This window comes from Plectropomus leopardus, chromosome 15, assembly GCF_008729295.1.
Source record: "Plectropomus leopardus isolate mb chromosome 15, YSFRI_Pleo_2.0, whole genome shotgun sequence".
In the NCBI taxonomy this organism is placed as follows: domain Eukaryota; kingdom Metazoa; phylum Chordata; class Actinopteri; order Perciformes; family Serranidae; genus Plectropomus; species Plectropomus leopardus.
The window spans coordinates 31,209,931-31,228,117 of record NC_056477.1 but is presented as its reverse complement, the minus strand read 5'-3'; the positions used below and the strand labels follow the sequence as shown (position 1 = coordinate 31,228,117).

Genomic DNA, 18,187 nt, shown 5'->3' with positions numbered 1-18,187 from the left:
CAGAGTGCCAACAGCAAGAAACCTGTATGTTTTAGATAAAACAACATCAACAGTATCGTATTAGTGAGGCCTGGATTAACAATTTTGTGGTGGTTTCTGGTGTTGAATATACAAATGACATTTTCCATGGGACTCTGTAATGGATGTGTGGGTGTGCATCGTTGACAAGGCTAATATCATTTGGAATGTGCTCTTAAATTCTTACAGATCTATCAGTTGAAATTCCATTAATAGTTTGCTTCAGCACCATACACTCACAAGCTGATCTTACCTTTACAAATCTTGGGAAGTGATTGCCTCGATGAAGGTAAGTCATTATTAGCTTTATTTTATGTTTATTTTATACCTAACTATTAAGTTATATTAAATTTTAGTTGTATTTGCTTAATTTTGTGAAGTTATTGCAACTTAAAAATGATAAGTAAACTTTAACTAGCAATTTAAGTTTTTTAAACCAAATAAGTCAGACTCAATGTAAACAATGTATTTCTCAAAGAAGATGTATACTGTAAAATCTGACAATAATAATAATGATAGAATGAGCCTATACAATACAATAATAATTATAGAAAAATACTGACTTGCCTTGAAAAAGGAAAGTAAATATAACTATTAACCTAAATTTATGTTTATTTTATATTGAATTGTCAAGTTTACTCAAAATTTAGTTGTATTTACTCAGTTTTGTTGGTTTTCTTAAGTTGTTGCAACTTAAATATGACAAGTGAGATGACATTGTTCTTTCTAAGTGTTAACAACTTCAGTGAATGACTGAACTTAGTTATCACAAAGAGGATTTTTCCAATGAAGTTAGAAGATCTGTGAGTCCTGTTTCGTCAACATGTTTAAAAAACTACAAATATGACTGATTAGTTTGCAGCTAGTATGTTACAGATCTTTAGCACAGCAAACTTGGTTTTCTTAAGTTACTAAAACTTATAAAGACTGATTCAGTTAAACTTGCATTTATAAGCTGCAACAATTTCACAGCATAAAATAAATATAACTTCATTTTTTCTTAAATTGTTTTAAGATTTTTTTCATTAGGCTTTAACTGTGGATTTTTGATTGCATTATGCAGCAAACTACCAATTCTTTGCTCTCAATTTATTTATCAAATACAATCAGTTTCCAAAATACTAAACACAACTGTTCAAATAAATCAGACTAACTTGGCTAAGATTAAGTTAGATTAAGTTGCTATAAATTACAAAGATCAAGTTAATTTCACTTGTCATTTTTAAGTTGACAAAATTAAGTGAATACAGCAACATTTGAAGTTAACCTCACAAATAGATATAAAGTAAACAAAACAGGAGAACAGTTATATTTACTCTCTTTTTCGAGGCAATCAGTTTCCTAGATTTTTTTTTCTAGTAGAATCAACTTGTCAGATTTTACAGTGAAGTAATTTACCATGTGTGTTGTGTGGTGTGTGTGTGTGTGTGTGTGTGTGTGTGTGTGTGTGTGTGTGTGTATTTGTTTGTTAAAGAGATTACATGCAGTATTCTTCACACATTGCAGCAGAGAGTGTGTTATTTTCAGGGATGTGGAAAGCGAACACATCAGTCTTTTCTTCTGCTCAGCCTTTGTGTTTCGCTGAGAGGCCAAGACGCTGCGTCCTCAATCTATTTCCCATGCGGGGGCTCAGCACCACAGCTTGAGAAGCACAGGTCCCCTTTAGTCGCTCCCTTTTTAGCCTCCTTTTTACCTTTCTTAAACAATAGACCATGCCCCTCTCCAAGCAGCAGCCCCCAAACACTCAGTGAATAAAGTTAGTCCAACATGCGGCCCTTAAACCCACCCCGAGTCTGCTGCCAGGCAGCCACACTCGCAGAATTGTTTGTTAATAGTCCAATTAGATAATTGCCATCTTTCACTCCTTTTCCTCTCTGTTTCCCATAAAGGCTTGAATGGCACTCAGGGAGGGGGGCAGATTGAAGAGGGCTTCTGGCCAGCTAAGGTGACAAGAAGGGCCAGAGAATGCTCCTTGCACTAGGCCACTGGTTTGAATTGAATCATTGTGGCCTAATCAATGGTCTTATTGGATTACTGGCCACTGCTGTGTTCAGAGATATTGTTGCACTGACAATGAAAATAGCTAAGAGTTGGTGGTTGGGTGGGTAGTGGGCTGGAAGGCGAGTGGTAGAAAGAGGTAGGGGCGATTCCAGAGGTATGCGTGTGTGTGAGAGAGTGTAGGCAGCCTAAACACTAATGACAAGCTTTGTTCCCCTTTTTTGTCTTTTTTCAAATGTGCAGGTTAAGATTATGAGAGTTGAAGACAGCTTCTGGGGTGCAATCATTTGAATACTGAAGGATGTGGCGTTAGCGGCCAGGACCTTGCTGGGCAGGAAACTTTAACACAATCTGTGAACGCAGAGCCTCGTGTTGTTGCGGCGCCTCAAACTGGCCGGGTCGTCACTGCCTTGATAAATTTGACCGACGTGGATTTGTTCGTTATCCTTTCACCTGTCTCTCTCTCTCTCTCTCTCTCCCTCTCTCTCGTGTCTCTTGCCTACAACAGCATAGCGGCAAGATCTGCACATAGCAGAATTACGTTGATTGGTGAGAGAGTCAAAGGGAAAAGCGGGATCAAAGTTCGCTGACATGCTGCAGTAATCAGGTACGCCGTGAAAAGTCGGGGAAAAGATGCATGGCTGTGTTCTGCGGACGGAGGAATGAAGCACCCGGAGAACTTTTTTCAGGTCTGCAAGAGTTGTACCTCTTTGATTGTGTGCGTTCATGTGGGGTTCATGGAGGCTCGGTTGCGAGGCAAGACCAATCATTTGTCTTGATTGTCTGGGCTGAGAGCAGGCAAACTGAGGTGGACGGGATGAGCAAACCCTCTATCAAGACCTGATCTATTTCCCCAAACAATTTAGTGTATTCATGAGGTTACGCAAATGTGGAGGCAGCAAAATTACCGTAATCAATTGAACCAGCGAGTGCGCATCCATGGCTCTGATTATTTGGAGATCATCTATCAGCCTTATGTCTATGTAACGAGGAAAGGGGGGCATTGAATTACTGTTGAGTTTCACAGTGAAGTCCATGATCATTGGGCAGGGGAGTTTGGTCAGTGATAATAGGGCTCCTTGGTTGGGCGACGGAAGTATTTCACCAAACATTAGATAGCTGACTCTACCCTGCTGAAAGGTGCTGTTTTGAAACTAAACCCCACACTGTCCAGACGATCCACTGCACCGCGTTCTCCGTAACCTCCTTTTTTTCACCTGACAAAGGAAAAAAAGAGGCGGACGAGCCACAGGTCCAAGAGGATAAACTGAGCATGGAGGTCAGGTACAACCAAGAGACGGAAGGGATGGGGCTGAAGAATGGACTAAAGAAGGGGAAAGATGAGAAGGACTCCCAGGGCAGCTTGTCCAAAAGCTTCCTCAAGGAGCAGCAGGACTCCTTTTCCCCCTCTGGGACTGTGGACAACTGCGAGAAGAACAGGGGGAGCACGGGGGACCCGGACTACTGTCGGAGAATACTCGTCCGAGGTGAGGCTGGTGCTCTTTCTTTTTTCTGGAACTTTGTGTCGTCCTTCACAGATCATTCGTTTGAGAAAAGTCTAAACTGCTGTTCGACAATACATATTTTAGAATCACAAAATCAAAGAGTACCTTTAAAAACTGGACTTAAAATGCAGCCTTTGTAATATCAGTGGCTGCTGATATAACAGGAGGATTTCACTTCAATTCAAGTAAAGAGCAAAATATCCTAGTCAAAAAAAATTTAAACTCCATGGCTGTTTGTTTAATTTTATGGAGGTCATTTTTTTGCATAATTATAGAGATTTAAAAATGTAAACTAAATTATTTGTCATGCTAAAAGAAATAATAATTATTAAGGATTAAGTATCTTTAATTCTAGGTCATACTGCAGGACCTCAATGATTTATTTTCTTGGTTTTTTGCCATTTATGCCGTAAATATTATGAGAAGCTTTTTTTAAAAAAATAAATAAATAAATTCATACTCATATAAAACATTATGTTAATTTTTTTTAATGATAATGTTATTAATTAAAATGAACAATTCACTTCAATTGTCCTAAGTATATTTAAATGTGTACACCATCGGTTATTTAAAAATAAATGATTGCAGGACAGATTCTGTATGTAATGCATTACAATTTTCATGTGATAATTAATATAAATATTGCAAAAGAAAAACAGATGTTAGGAGTTTGTTTTTACAAATATTTCGTGTCAATAATTCTTGGAAGTGTGTGTGTGTGTGTGTGTGTGTGTGTGTGTGTGTGTGTGTGTGTGTGTGTGTGTGTTTGAGTGTCAGTTGCCCAGCGAGTGATTTATGTAATTTCCTTCATGCAGTGTTGGCACAACACTGAGTGTGTATGAAAACAAACTATAAATATAACCTGGATTAGTTACGCAAGATATAATGAGAGAAAGCAGCCTCACTACCTAAAATATAATTATTCTACTGGACATAAATTTTATAATTATTGTTTTTTTTTCTTCTTCTGTTAGTTCTAAAATAATTCAAAATGAATTTATTGCAGCTTCACAATATTTTATTATCATGTTTTAAAATTGTAGTTAATTTAAAATGCACATTGTTGTTAAATGGAGATGTTTATTGTATAATCATTTTTAACCCACAGTCGTTGTAGTTTCTCTTTTGTGATAACACAGTTATACATCAGAGCTCTGAAATGGAACATCATATTTCTGTCCTTCTTAATTAATACATAATATATCCTCTTCACTTATCATGCATGCACATTTGTAAACACTTTGTATGCAGTAAAGTTACTCATTTCAGTGGAAGTTTACTGTTCACAAGATTGAATCTGGACTGATTGCAAACACAGGCTGTTGTAAACTCAAACATGTAATGCACAATTCAATCAAACAATATTTTTGTCAGGTACATGTTACATTTGCACTGCCATAAAATAAAACTGATTACTTACTAAATTGACACATTACTTTAAATTCATAGTTCCTGCACCACTGAGCTACATATAATAATAATAATTGAACAAATTAAAAAACAGCAGTCTGTGAATATATTGCATGTGCTGCAGTCAATATGTGGTTGTACCGTTTGCCTCTGAGTTGTTGATTCAAAGCTCTTTGTTGCAGATGCTAAAGGCTCCATCCGAGAGATCATCCTGCCCAAAGGTTTGGATTTGGACCGACCCAAGCGAACCCGCACCTCCTTCACCGCAGAGCAGCTGTACCGGTTAGAGATGGAGTTTCAGAGGTGCCAGTATGTGGTGGGGAGGGAACGGACGGAGCTGGCCCGTCAGCTCAATCTGTCTGAAACTCAGGTATGTTTGCACTGTGTGTGAACCTGCTAGATGAAGAAAATATTGTATTCTGTGTAAACTGGACAAGCTTCGGTGCATTAGGGATGCTTTTGTTTGAACTGAAGTAGCAGTGTGAATGTAATGCAATTACCTTTTTGTTCTGACTTCTTACACCAAAAACACCATTTCTTTTAACCATGTTACAGTGCACTAGGAGCACTTGCTTTGTCAGAGGAAGGTGAATTTACACATACAATCAATTCATTTCATTTCATTCTGAAACCTCAATGCAAATATATGATTAAATCCATTTTAGACAAAACAGTTTTATCTTAACCCTTTAAAACCTTAACAGGATTAGTATGACATTTTTAGAAGAAAAACATGGGTAGAAAGCAATGAGCTAAGGAGATGGCCCAGATATTTGCTGGAAATTAGTAAGAAAAAAACAACAATATGAAAACAACCTGAAAATAAACAACAACAAAAAAAGGAAAGTTAAAGCAAAAACAAACAAGAAAATGAAAAAACGAGAAAAAAGCCCCCCAAGAATCTTTTTTTTTCTGCAACATAATTTAAGATATATGGTTACAATAATTATACATACAGTTTTCTAGACATTTTTCCCAAGAATTTTTCAATTTCACTCTTTTTTTAAACTAATCCTCAGATCATTTACTTTTCACCTTTTACTAATTTCTTGCAATTTGTGGGACATTTCTTGTCAAGTTGCATTTATTCATTGCATTTTTTCAGTTTTTTTTAAGTAGATCAATCCAATTTGCTGATGTATTAAATGTCTTGTGAAAGGTGTATGAATGCGGCACAAGAAAACTGATGTCGATCCAGGTTTCAAGGGGTTAATTAAAGCTGCAGTCATTTTTCGTGCATATACCAAACAGTATACTCAGAGACAAATTTACTACTTAACTTTTGTGTTTTGCAGTTGATCTTTAACAAAAAATAAAGGCCTGATTTATAGGCAAGGCTGATGTTAAAAAATATTTAATGGCACCAATAATCATTGTAAAGTTGTAGCTGCTGTCGAGTGCTGATGTTCACAGAGTTGTCTGTTCATGTGTGTGTGAGCACTGGCAGGTGTTTTAAGTCTGAGCGCTGAGGTGAACCTTTGGTTTGGATTTATTTCATCATTTATACCTTTAAGGATTTCCTACAGGAATATTCCTGATTTTATGTGTGCCCGTAAAGTAAGAGCGCTCACTGCTTAATAAATCTAATGTAGTGTCAATATAGCTCAAGGAGTGTTTGACATTATTATCTGACACTGCTCAAATGGAAGCAGCCTTTAGAAAACGCGCTGACTTCCTCGTCCTGTAATACACGTGGGTCAGCGGTGGGTCATGTGTGTCCGCCGTGGATGAGCAGCGTTTGCACCCCGGGTTTAACACCCGTTTCTAAAGCCAGTCACCCGGTCAGTATAATTTGTACTTCAGAGAACTCCGGCGGTCTGCTACAAAGTTTCAGTGTATTTTCAACCCAAATTTCCTTCATCTATTTGTTTATTTTGTGAAATGTGCAAAGCGGCTAACGGTGCCATCAGCTTGGTCTTTGTGCTAATGTGTGGTGGCTTTCAATGCAGCGGAGGGCGGTTGACCTTGAGTAGAGGTCTGCAAAAGGTCAACCTTTTCTCACCAAATGACACTACAACCCACAACCTCAATCTGTCCACATCCAACAAACTCACTGTTCCTTTCATCACAGCCACGCACAGTTTCCTTATTTGCTTTTTCTATTTTGTATGTTTCTCCTTTTCATTTGGCCTATTGGTGCTTTCTTTTCACACTAATTCGATCCAAGTGAATGTCTCAAGATGTTATTTTGCTCCCATAAAGGTAATATAGAAAACAAGCTTTCCTCCGTACGGAGGCAGGACAAAGCCTTTAGGTTTTTCCTCTAGTGTCATCTTCTCGCCCTGATGAAATGCCTTTTAATGACAACACGGTGAAATTAACGTTTTGTTCCATGCGACTCACAGGTCGTTACATTAAGGAACGACAGCCATTTGCTGCGTGCACACCTAATCATCTTTATTTGAGTGACCGCCATCACCTTGTCTTCTTTGCAGGGAGAATGTAACCTATAAAAACAGGATGTTCTGAGGAGCATTCTCTCCGTGGCAAACAGAAAATGTTGGTCGGAGCGGCGGGGCCTCTTGATGTGAAATGTTTTTTAAAAGCTACTGATGAATTAAACCACCCACTGAAAAAAAGAAGATATGATTGGGCTGGCAGCGGCACTGAGCTGGTGGATCACTGCTGATTGGTACATATACATTAAGTTCAATGTGAAAGTAGTCAGGTGTGATCACTGTAAACTTACAATCACAGAGAACTGTTTTTGTTTCACTTTTGACAGTTATTCAACTAAAATAATGTCAAAGTGAAGAGTGCATGTGTCAGAATAACTAAATGGATCCGTTCAGTCACATGCATGACTTGACCTGATTGTTAATTTATCACTAAGAGTGCATTCATTTTCTCCTCCTTGGCTGTAGGAATATAAGGACTGAGGTTTTGTTTTACCTGGATACTCCAGGAACAGCTGCATGTTCTGTTTACTGAACAGTCCTCACACAAAATCAAACACTGTAAGAAACACTTGCTACATTTGTGAAATAAATGGAGGAAATAAAGCTTAGTATCTTTTACATACTACATACAATTAAGTCAAGATCTGGAAATATTCAGAAAGTACAAAAATTAACCAGATGTTTTCATATTCCAAGATGTAATTACGGCAGCCTTTTGAGATTTTCAGTGAGGGAATGAATTCTTGGTTCCTGTTTGACGTTCTGTGTAATGTGAAGGCTGAAACCACATTTTCAGGGCCGGGAAATCCAGTGCTGCAAATGAAAAGAAGGTACAGGTCACTGATGCCTCGGTGGCCATTTTGAATTTTGAGTTTGAGAGAATGAAAATTTGCAGGAGCTGTGGAGCAAACAGGGTTTTCATACCTTCAAAATGAAGTTTATCTTGGAGCATCAATTGTAGACATTAAGGGCTGAAAATGATTTTGTGCATTTCAAATGAAACAGCTGATTATTTATGTTGTAAAATATAAGAAAACAAGTTAGAAACAATAAATAAATTATCACAAGTTCCCTGAACCAGAATGAGACGTTTTTATACTGGTTGCTTCTTTTAACCAAAAGGCATAAAAAGATATTTGTATTATAATCATCTAACACTGAGAAAAGCTGCGTATTCTTTGATTTCAGAAGCTGACTGTGCAAAAGGTTTGGATTTTTTTCTTAATAATTGAATTAAACAATCAAACAGTTGTCAAATTATTGCTGATTAATCTTCTGTAATTCCAGCAAATAATTTCATCTTTAACCATTTGAAACCTGGATCGACATCTGTTGTCTTTTGCTGCATTCAGATGCTGTTCAGCTCTATGACCTTTCTATGCACTAAAACAGATCAAATTTGCTCAATTTCTTTTGAAAACATGGGGGAAAGGGAAACTTGGCAAGAAATGTCCCACAAATTGCAAGAAATTTTAGTTTTTGAAAGTTTTTTAAAAAGGGGGAGGATTAATAGAAAAATAATCCCCCAAAATAGAGGAAATATCCAGAAAACTATATTTATAATGATCATGATTTTATATTTAACATCATGTTACAGAAAAAAATAATTCAATTTCTTGTTTGTTTGGGTTTTTTTTGCTCATTTCCAGGTAATACTCTTGTAACTTTTTAACTTTTTTGTTTGTTTTTTTCTCATTTGGGGGCCATGCTAAGTTGCTTCTTGCCTTCCCCTGTTTTTGAAAGAAATTTGCTCTGATTTGAAAGGGTTAAATAAATAACACCCTGCCACCTTTTTATCAACATAATCATAACAATCAATTAGCAACAAAACCAATAAACAATGAAGTAATTGTTTTTTTTTAAATATTATTATTACTGGCAGATATTTGTAGGTATCAAATTATGAAAAAAAAAAAAAAAAAGACAAATGGCAGCTGACTGTCTGGATGTGAGTTCATGTCCAACCTTCTGCAGAGTAAGAGGGAGTTTATCAGTGTTTAACATGTGAAAGGCTCTCTGAGCAAGTTTTGATTGAATTAAACCCGTGCCTGCTGTGGAGCAGTGAGACTCTCCTCCATCACTGAATCACATCTCTGCAGCCTCTGATCAATCACTGTCTTCAGTCATTACCTACTGGACCATGTGTGTGTGTGTGTGTGTGTGTGTGAGCATATCTGCATGTTTAGCTCCAGTGAGTATCTGAAGGTGTATATGGTGATAGGGTCAGGGATGGCCGGGCACTTCACTACTTTTGATCAGTGAACAAAAGAGTTGGCTAAAAGCAATCAACTTAATCTGGGAAGACACTCACTTGTGAAGCCCAACAATGCAATTATCTCCAAGGACTGAGACAATCAGTCAGAACACTATGATTTTAAGATTAATTTTAGCATTTTTGTCAATACAGGATAGTGGACAGTAAAGGCAGACTGGAGAGAGGGGGAGGGGGAGGGATTGTTGACACGCAACAATAGTCTTCGGCTGGGATCAAACCAGCGGTTATGTGGCATGCGCTGTAACCATTTGGACACAGAGGTGCCCCGATTATCAGTGAATATGAATTTTTACTTTTTTTAAATTCATTCATAACTAACATTTGATTATTTTTTCCAAATGATGTTGAATTTAGGGTACTTTAACTCATATTGTTCTGTATCTGTAACCTATCCCATAAAGGCAAAATAATACATGAACACCACTATACATTTAACATGCATCTCCAAGGCAGTGGTACTCAATTTATGGCCCGCAGGCCAAATCTGGGTTTGTTCTGTACTTTTAGTATACATAAGGTGCCTGAGTGCATGAAACAGTGTCAAAATAGAGCTTGTTTATCAAAAAAGTAGTTCTAGCTAAGACCCTAATGTCCTGAAATCCTAGAAATGTCCTAAATATCCAAGAAATATCCTACAATCATAGAAACATCCTAAAATCCTGTAAATGTCCTAAAATCCTGTAAATGACCTAAAATCCTAGAAATGTCCTTAAATCCTGTAAATGACCTTAAATCCTGGAAATGACCTAAAAATCTGTAAAGGACCTAAATTCCTAAGAACCTGTGCTGCTGTGACTGGCCGCTGGCTGCCTCTCACACTACAGGATTGCCCACCAAGCATAGCATGCTGCTCCCTGCTCTAAGGGCTCTTCTCTCCTCTGTGTTCCTGTCCAGGTGAAGGTCTGGTTCCAAAACCGGCGTACTAAGCAGAAGAAGGACCAGGGGAAGGACTCGGAGCTGCGCTCAGTGGTTTCAGAGACAGCAGCGACCTGCAGTGTCCTCAGACTACTGGAGCAGGGTCGACTGCTGACGCCTCCAGGCCTCCCGGGCCTCCTGCCCCACTGCGGCAGCAGCACACTGGGCTCCGCCCTGCGGCCGCCCTCCATGGCCATGGCCAGCAATGGCAGCAGTAGCAGCGGCGGCAGCACCAGCACAGCGGGGGGCAGCCCTCCTCTACCTGCCGTCACCAGCTCAGGGACAGTGGCGGGCCTGCAGAGTTCACCAGCAGCTCACGGCCTTTTCAGCTTCCCCATGCCCTCCTTACTCAGCGGCGTCGCCACCCGCATTTCCTCCAACCCCTTGACGATGGCCGGCTCGCTGGCCGGCAACCTGCAGGAACTTTCTGCCCGCTACCTGAGCTCCTCTGCTTTTGAGCCCTATTCGCGGACCAATGGCAAAGAATCCATGGACAAGAAAACTCTGGAATGATGCTCTGTTTTGACATAGATGGATTCCTGTTTCCTCGGACACATTTTTGTTGTTTTCTTGGCTTTTACTGTCTTTGTTTGGTTTTGCTCATTCTCTTTCATCTGTCCGTGTCATGTTCTGTAGCAGTTCATGTATTCCAGTTGCACATCTGATGCCTTGTACAAGGAAGAAAACAAAGACCTACACAAGCTCATTTAACAAAGACAGGGTGGTAGTGGAAAGATTTTGCACAAAATGTTCATACAGGACTTTGTTACAGAGATTTAGGGAGACTCTGAGGAGATGACTGAGGGATCTTTCAGGTTTCTGTTAAATAAATGTTAAATCCGATCTATTAATCCAAAATAATAACAGAGAATATGGCTGCTTCACACCACAACCACTCGATGGCTGCAGAAGTGCTACAGAGTGTATAGCAGGAAGGACTGAGACAGACAGTGTAAAGTGATGGTACCTCTCTGAATTGTCTTTTTATTATTTGATTGTGTTGGGTAGATGCATGTCACTGAAGTGAGTAGATGTAGAGAAAGAAAGCGAGTTGTCAGACACCTGAGCAGCAGTTTGTGAGATCCAATCAGCAAATAAAAAAAAAAATAATACATTTAAAATGCAGCATTATAAATGAACAAGCAAGGCCGAATTCTCGACACAGAATTGGGGGAGAAAAAAGTGCCTGTTTGAAGGTCACTGCAAGGCCAGTGTCAGCACCAAACCCAATGCATTTGACGTGTGAATGCAATTTGCTTATGCAGGTGCCTCGTAAAAAATCAGCTAACAAAAAGATCTTTTGTATATCTGTTTGTATTAAGTTTGGACCAAACCAAAGCATAATCCAGAGATGGTGTTGTCATACAGTATGATGGTTCAATTGTTCCGTGTTGTTTTCGCTATGGTTTGGTGAGGATTTTAACATTTTACAACAAAAACACTTTGTGGCATTGTCGTCTTCAAGATGCAGTACCTGACTTTTCTTTGGTCTGTGATTTTAATACCACTGTGAGTTCTCAGATTTATTGGTGTACAGTTTCTATTCCATGCAGGAGCTAAGCACACAAATGATTTGCTGGAGAAAATCTTTTCAGCATTAGCGAGCTGCTTGCTTTGTTGAACACTGCAAGGTAACAGGTTTTTCAATCATTAAGACAATACAATAACCTTTCCTTTCTCTGTGAAATTTTCAAAATCCACAGCCTTCATCAGAGACTTCAGGCAGACTGATGCACGTGGAGACTGAATGGAATTATTGTAGTATAAAAGTACTGAAAATGAAAAATGTACCTTATTTTATTGTAAATTATTCACTTCTGTATCTAATAGAATATTAGTATATCTGGAAAATAACGAATGAATGAATGTATTAGCGGGGTTGAGGAATCAATCAAAAGCTCTTTGGTGCTGTTATTGTGAAATATCTTGAAATCTGTGAAACGTGTGGTACAAATGTGCATATATATATGGCTACAGACAAAGACAAGTGTGTTTTTCATTTTTTTGTTCATCCATGTTGCTGTGAATCAAGTTATGATAAATTTCATGACTGTTATACTTCATACACAGAGGCCTGATGTGTACATTGCTGAGAGTTTGTTTCACTATTTTTGGTAACGGGACTTTGGATGTTATCACCACTAATCTTTGACTAGAGTGAACAACATGAAGAACTTTATTAAAAGCACCATTACACACTGGGACTGGGAGGTTTCCAATAGCACTACACTGTAAAATCTGACAATATTATTTTAGTTTAAAAAAATCTGGGAAACTGATGTCAGTCAATAATTATTTACCATAATGGTGTTTCTTTACGTCTAATTGTTAACTTTAATTAAAATTTTGTTATATTTACTCAATATTGCTACGATCACGTTCAGTCAGACTAACTTGGTTTACTGAAGCTGCTAAAACTTAGAAAGAACAAGGTCATTTCACCTTGCATTTCTAAGTTGCAACAACTTCACAAAATGAAGTAAATACAGCTAAATTTTGAGTAAACTTACCACTTAGACATATATTAAACATTAATTAGGAATAGTTGATATAGGGGTAGTTATATTTACTTTCTTTTTTGGTTTGTGAAATTATTATAAGAAAATGACTGCAACAAATTATTTTCATAATTAATTAATTCAGTTAATTAATCAATTAATTGTATAATCTCTACGTTTTATATTTATCTGACATGGTATAACCACTTTGTGATGAATGGTGATAAATGTGATTTTGTCAGATATTTACAGTTTCAGTTTGATATACCTGCTAAACTGTCCAGGCCCAGCTGCTCTGCGGTGGCTTGCCTTCAGTGATAAAAAAAAAAGACGTTAGTTTGTTCCTGGATTTGGGCTGAGCTGAGAGGAAGTAACGGTACATGTTGAACTGTTAGGGAAGGCGCTGGGTGAGTGCGGTGTGCTGTGGCCGAGATGTGCAGCGGGACAGTTTACTGGTTCCACCATTAAGAACACAACACCTCATGTGGACCATGAAAAGACCGGAATACACACAAAGACACTGAACCTGAAAGCACAGCACTGAAAAAACAGAGCGTAGAGTCGCTGAATCATTATCAGGAATAAATGAAGAGCAACAGCAGTTGAGGAGATGAAGCAGAAGCAGCGGTGGAGTTGTGTACCATGGTGAATTATGGTGTGTATCGGCGGTTGCCTGTGGAAGTACTAAAGTTAAGCATCATTTTAAGGTACTTCACATTCAATTAAGGCTACTTTATCGAAATTATTTTATTATAATATTTATATATTAATGTCAACACTTTTTATCCATTAGAACTATTCCACAACAATACTTCATCTGCAACTTGAGATTTTACATATAAATCATCTTGATTGTTTTATTTTTTTTGTTAAACGACCCTACATGGTATATTTTATCTACATTTTGCTAATAATACTTTTTCATGTTTACTGCAGTAAAATGTGTAAAGAGGCTTACACTTGTAGAGTGGTACTGTAACAGATACTCAGGTATGGATTTGTACATCCCAGGTACAAAAAGGTACTCTGAACTAGACTTAAGCAAAAGTATACTTATTGAAAATGCACAAGAAGTTTGCTATATGTGATGTTCTAACAATGTACTTAGTCCCAGGTAAAAAAAAAAGGTACAGTGAACCAGAATGAATCACATATTAAACAAAAAGTATACTGAAGCATACTTCATTTAAGTATACTTGGTGTACTGCATAAGCACATGAATAATAAATCAAAAGTGTTATTTTTGATGCACTGACATTACATTAAAATATTGATAAGATAAGACATACTAAAATACAATTAATTGTACTTGACTGTACTACCTTAAGACACTATAAAGATCCCCTTAAATATACTTTATATATCTTTAATTTCTAATGTTGTACTTCCAAAAACTGTACTTCTCTCTTCTTTGAGTACAGCACACATTTTCAGTTAGCTGTTAGTACACTTTACAATACAATACATGTGTTTGTAATTAGAGTAAAATGTGTTAAAAGTACATTTAAAGTACAATTTATTCAAATGCATTTCAAGTGTGCTTAAATTAGAATTTAAAATACTTTCAAGAGAAATACAGTAGGATTAAAGGTTACTTTTAAAAAGTACAAAATTAGTAATAACATGTGTGCGTAAGTATGTTTAAGTTCATAGTGTCTCAAATAGTACAGTCAAGTACATTTGAGTGTTTTCGTATGCCTTTAGTAACTCTATAACATAGTATATTAAAAAATAGCACACTTAAATAATGTGCTCATGGAAGTATACTAAGTGTACTTAAATGAAGTATACTTTCGTACACTTTTTAACTTCGGGTTGGTGCACCACTGACTGTTGCTGGGATAGAAGAAAAAAGATGCTCGCACAAGTTTCAGCTTGTTTGTAAATTCATTTAGTGGCGTGTTCCGAGTGTAGTCATGCTTCCTCTGGCAGAGTAATCACAGTTGAAATAGCGGGACTGTCCAGTAACAGAGAAAACTAAGGCTCTTTTGTGAGCAGACCCAAAGAAACCAATCCTCCCCACTGTGTCTTGGGAATCTCCTTGGAGGAAAAAAAGGTCACATTTACGCCTGCTAACCCCCCTCCACCCCCGACAGCCACCCCCACCCATTCTCTCCCCTCACCCCAAGTCCAATTAGAAGGAAGGTCGGGGAGGTTTTTGTAAGTGGGGGGTTTCGAGGGGAGTATGTGTATGTCTTTGTATGTATGTCTGTGTGTCTGTGTGTGTGTGTGTGTGTGTGTGTGTGTGTGTGCACGCACAGGGCTGTCATAGCGGCAGACCACCAACACATTTTCTCCCTTCACATGGGCCCGTCTTTAAGCTCAGGTCTTAGAGGGTGAAAGAAAGGCTACATCCTGTCTTGGTTTTAGTATCTGTTTTTTTTTCTTTGGCCTTGTCCTTTTTGTGCCGTACGGTGGATCTGGGGATTAACGTGCTAACAAGTCTTACTGAGGAAGCGACCCTCTCCTTGCACACTGATCAAGCAGCTTTAAGCTCGGCACGGCTACGGAGCTACATGTTGTGAAAAACCTGCGCAGTTTAGTCACTGTGCTTCTTCACAGAATAATTAATCCCATTAAGTAATCAAAGAGTGAGGGAAGCGGAAACCCCTTGAAAGCAAGGGTTCCACTTGTGTATTCTGTAAAACACTCAGCATAAAGCCACAAAATAACCGTAATTACAAATGTGTTGAAATACTACAATGTTTAATTACATCTGCAGCACCCTTGCTGCTGTATTGTATTGGCACATAGTTTGCAGATATTTTCACAATGCTTTTACAATTTCATCAGCGCTATCTATGGCTAAAAAGAGGGAGGACAAACACCTAGTGTATAGCAAAATAAGACATAGGCTCTGTTTATTTACTCATTTTGCCTCCTTTAAATGCCTGTGTGTCCCTTTGAATCATCTCTCTCTAGATCCAGATGTTTTTGCAGGTCTGTGAAAATAAAGCAGCTCTCTCTCTCTCCATGAGTTCTTTTTTCTTCCTCAGCAGCAGTTGTCAGTCGTAGGGTGGATAATTGATCTGTCGATCCATTCACAACTGATCAGACCATAGTAATGGATGAGAGGAGCAGTTTAAAGGTGTTTGTAAGTGAAAGCAAAGTTTTAGATGCAGCAGAATGAACAGTTAAGTTTCGCTTTCCTTGAGCCTGATGTTCCAGGGCGTTCACACTCTGGAACAACTCATCCAATAGTGATGCTCTGTCAGTGCTTTCAGTGTACAAGCATGATGCCAAAAGCCACATACCAGGTCCAACCGGAACACTGTTGGACAGCGTCAGACAGGACCAGTGGCATTGTTATTATATACATTTGTAGACAGCCGAATGTCACCAAGCCTGTTCCCATGCAACGCACACTGGAGAACACAGCCTGACAGAACCAATCAAGTGTGCAAGAAACGCTGATGGACAGCATCAGTAATAATACTGCTGGTAACCACGTGATATAAGGAGGGTGAGTGCGCTTCTAAGGCAGGCAGGTGGGGAGGTTTATAGGTCCCAAAAACAACCAACTTTCCTACGGGAGTCCTGAATTCACTTTCCGTGTGGATGTGTGTGTGCGGGTTTTTTTTTTTTTATTTCCTACACCTTACCATACGACTCTTTTGTCTAAATCTAACCATCTGTGACTTTGGCTGGCTTCATCTCACCATTTGTTAACGCCATGGTAACAACATCCCGGGGCATAAACAGCTAACGCAGAAGGATACCTAAAACTGCATGAGTAGGTGCAGTAGGTCACAAATCTGCCACAAATCTGTGGCAAACCCTGGATATCCTGCAGCTCTACTGTTTTGGTTGATTCTCATGGTCCTCAGCATGGTCTCCAGCAGAAGCAGCAACAGCAACAGCAGCAGAACACAGCTGGTTTTAGCAAAAAGCTCTAACAAACTCACTGTACAGTGCTCAGCATCAAACAACAGACAGACAGTCAGAGACCAATTGGTGAATATGATGGAGCTTGCTCAGATGATCACTTCCCAGTGTGCTTTCAATGGAAGTCATTGGGGACAAAATAAACAGTGCACAATCTACAGTAACATAATCCATGATGTATCTGCAGCAACTATCAGCCTTCAATTTATCCTTCAAAACTGGAACAGGCAGCTGAGTTTTGATGTCACTGGACATAAAACCTTGAATGAACTTTCAACATATTTTAATTCAAGTGGACTGAGAGAAAACTAGACCTCTGCACCTCCTCTTAGCTCTGTTTTAAGTCTTTAGACAGTCTACAGGACGGCCAATCACAGGTCATTTCAGAGAGGGTGAGTTACTATTGGCTGTTCTACAAATGTAAATGTGTGTGCAAAAACCTTTAGGGAAAGCCTGATTTAATAGCAGAAAATCCAAGCCCCCAAGGAAGTGCGCCATGCATTGATGCAAAATTTACATAGTGACTGAAAGTGGAATTACACTGTTTGAGTTGGTCACATGATGACACTGGCCGAGAAAGACTTTTCCCCATTTGCTAACATGGTTAAAGAGACGTCTGTAAATCAGAGAATCTATAATACATCCATCAGAAAATCCTGAAAAGATTCCATCATTGGCAATAATTGCAGACGCTGCAAAGAAACCCAAAAAAGGAGGATCAAAAAGAGAGAATAAACTAAAAAGACGTGTCGATATCTGCAAAGTGTTTCAGAAATGGAAAATGTTGCTAAGGTAGCTTTAACCTTCTGCTAACAGGAGCCAAAGACTCATGGCCGTGGCTTCAAAATATGTCTCGAATCACAGTGTTTCCTCCGCTTCACAACAACTCCAGAGAAATGTGATCCAATCCACCACAGCCACAGTTTATTCACCCTGCTGCCATCTGGGAAAAGATACAGAAATATCTGCTGCTGTAGGCTACCACCAGACTACAGAGCAGCTTCTTTCCCCAGGATGTGAGACTCATTAACTCCTTAAATCCCAAAAGATGTAACAGGACCAAGGACAAATTTTAATGGCCAATTGCCAATGCTGCAAAATTGAATAAATCTACCTTTTACCTTGTCCCTATAGGGCGGGTGTAAGGGGTGGTGGATGGATCCAACAAACCCCAGACGTCCCTGCAGGAGTCTGGTGTTTGCTTCCCATCTGAATGTATTCTTTTTTTTTTTCTTCTTCTCTGTTCTTTCTATCTATGCAGGCGTGGCTGCGGCTGTCAGCCAA

The 18,187-nt window shown here is 38.7% G+C and overlaps 1 protein-coding gene across 1 annotated transcript; it reads left to right on the top strand.

Annotated features, from left to right (window-relative positions):
• Positions 1-3,094: 3,094 nt before the first annotated feature.
• vax1 (ventral anterior homeobox 1) lies at positions 3,095-11,743 on the top strand. The gene is made up of 3 exons (XM_042502093.1): positions 3,095-3,503; positions 5,114-5,301; positions 10,500-11,743. The coding sequence occupies exons 1-3, from the start codon at positions 3,290-3,292 to the stop codon at positions 11,031-11,033; spliced, it is 936 nt and encodes a 311-aa protein (XP_042358027.1). The 5' UTR covers positions 3,095-3,289; the 3' UTR covers positions 11,034-11,743.
• Positions 11,744-18,187: the final 6,444 nt, after the last annotated feature.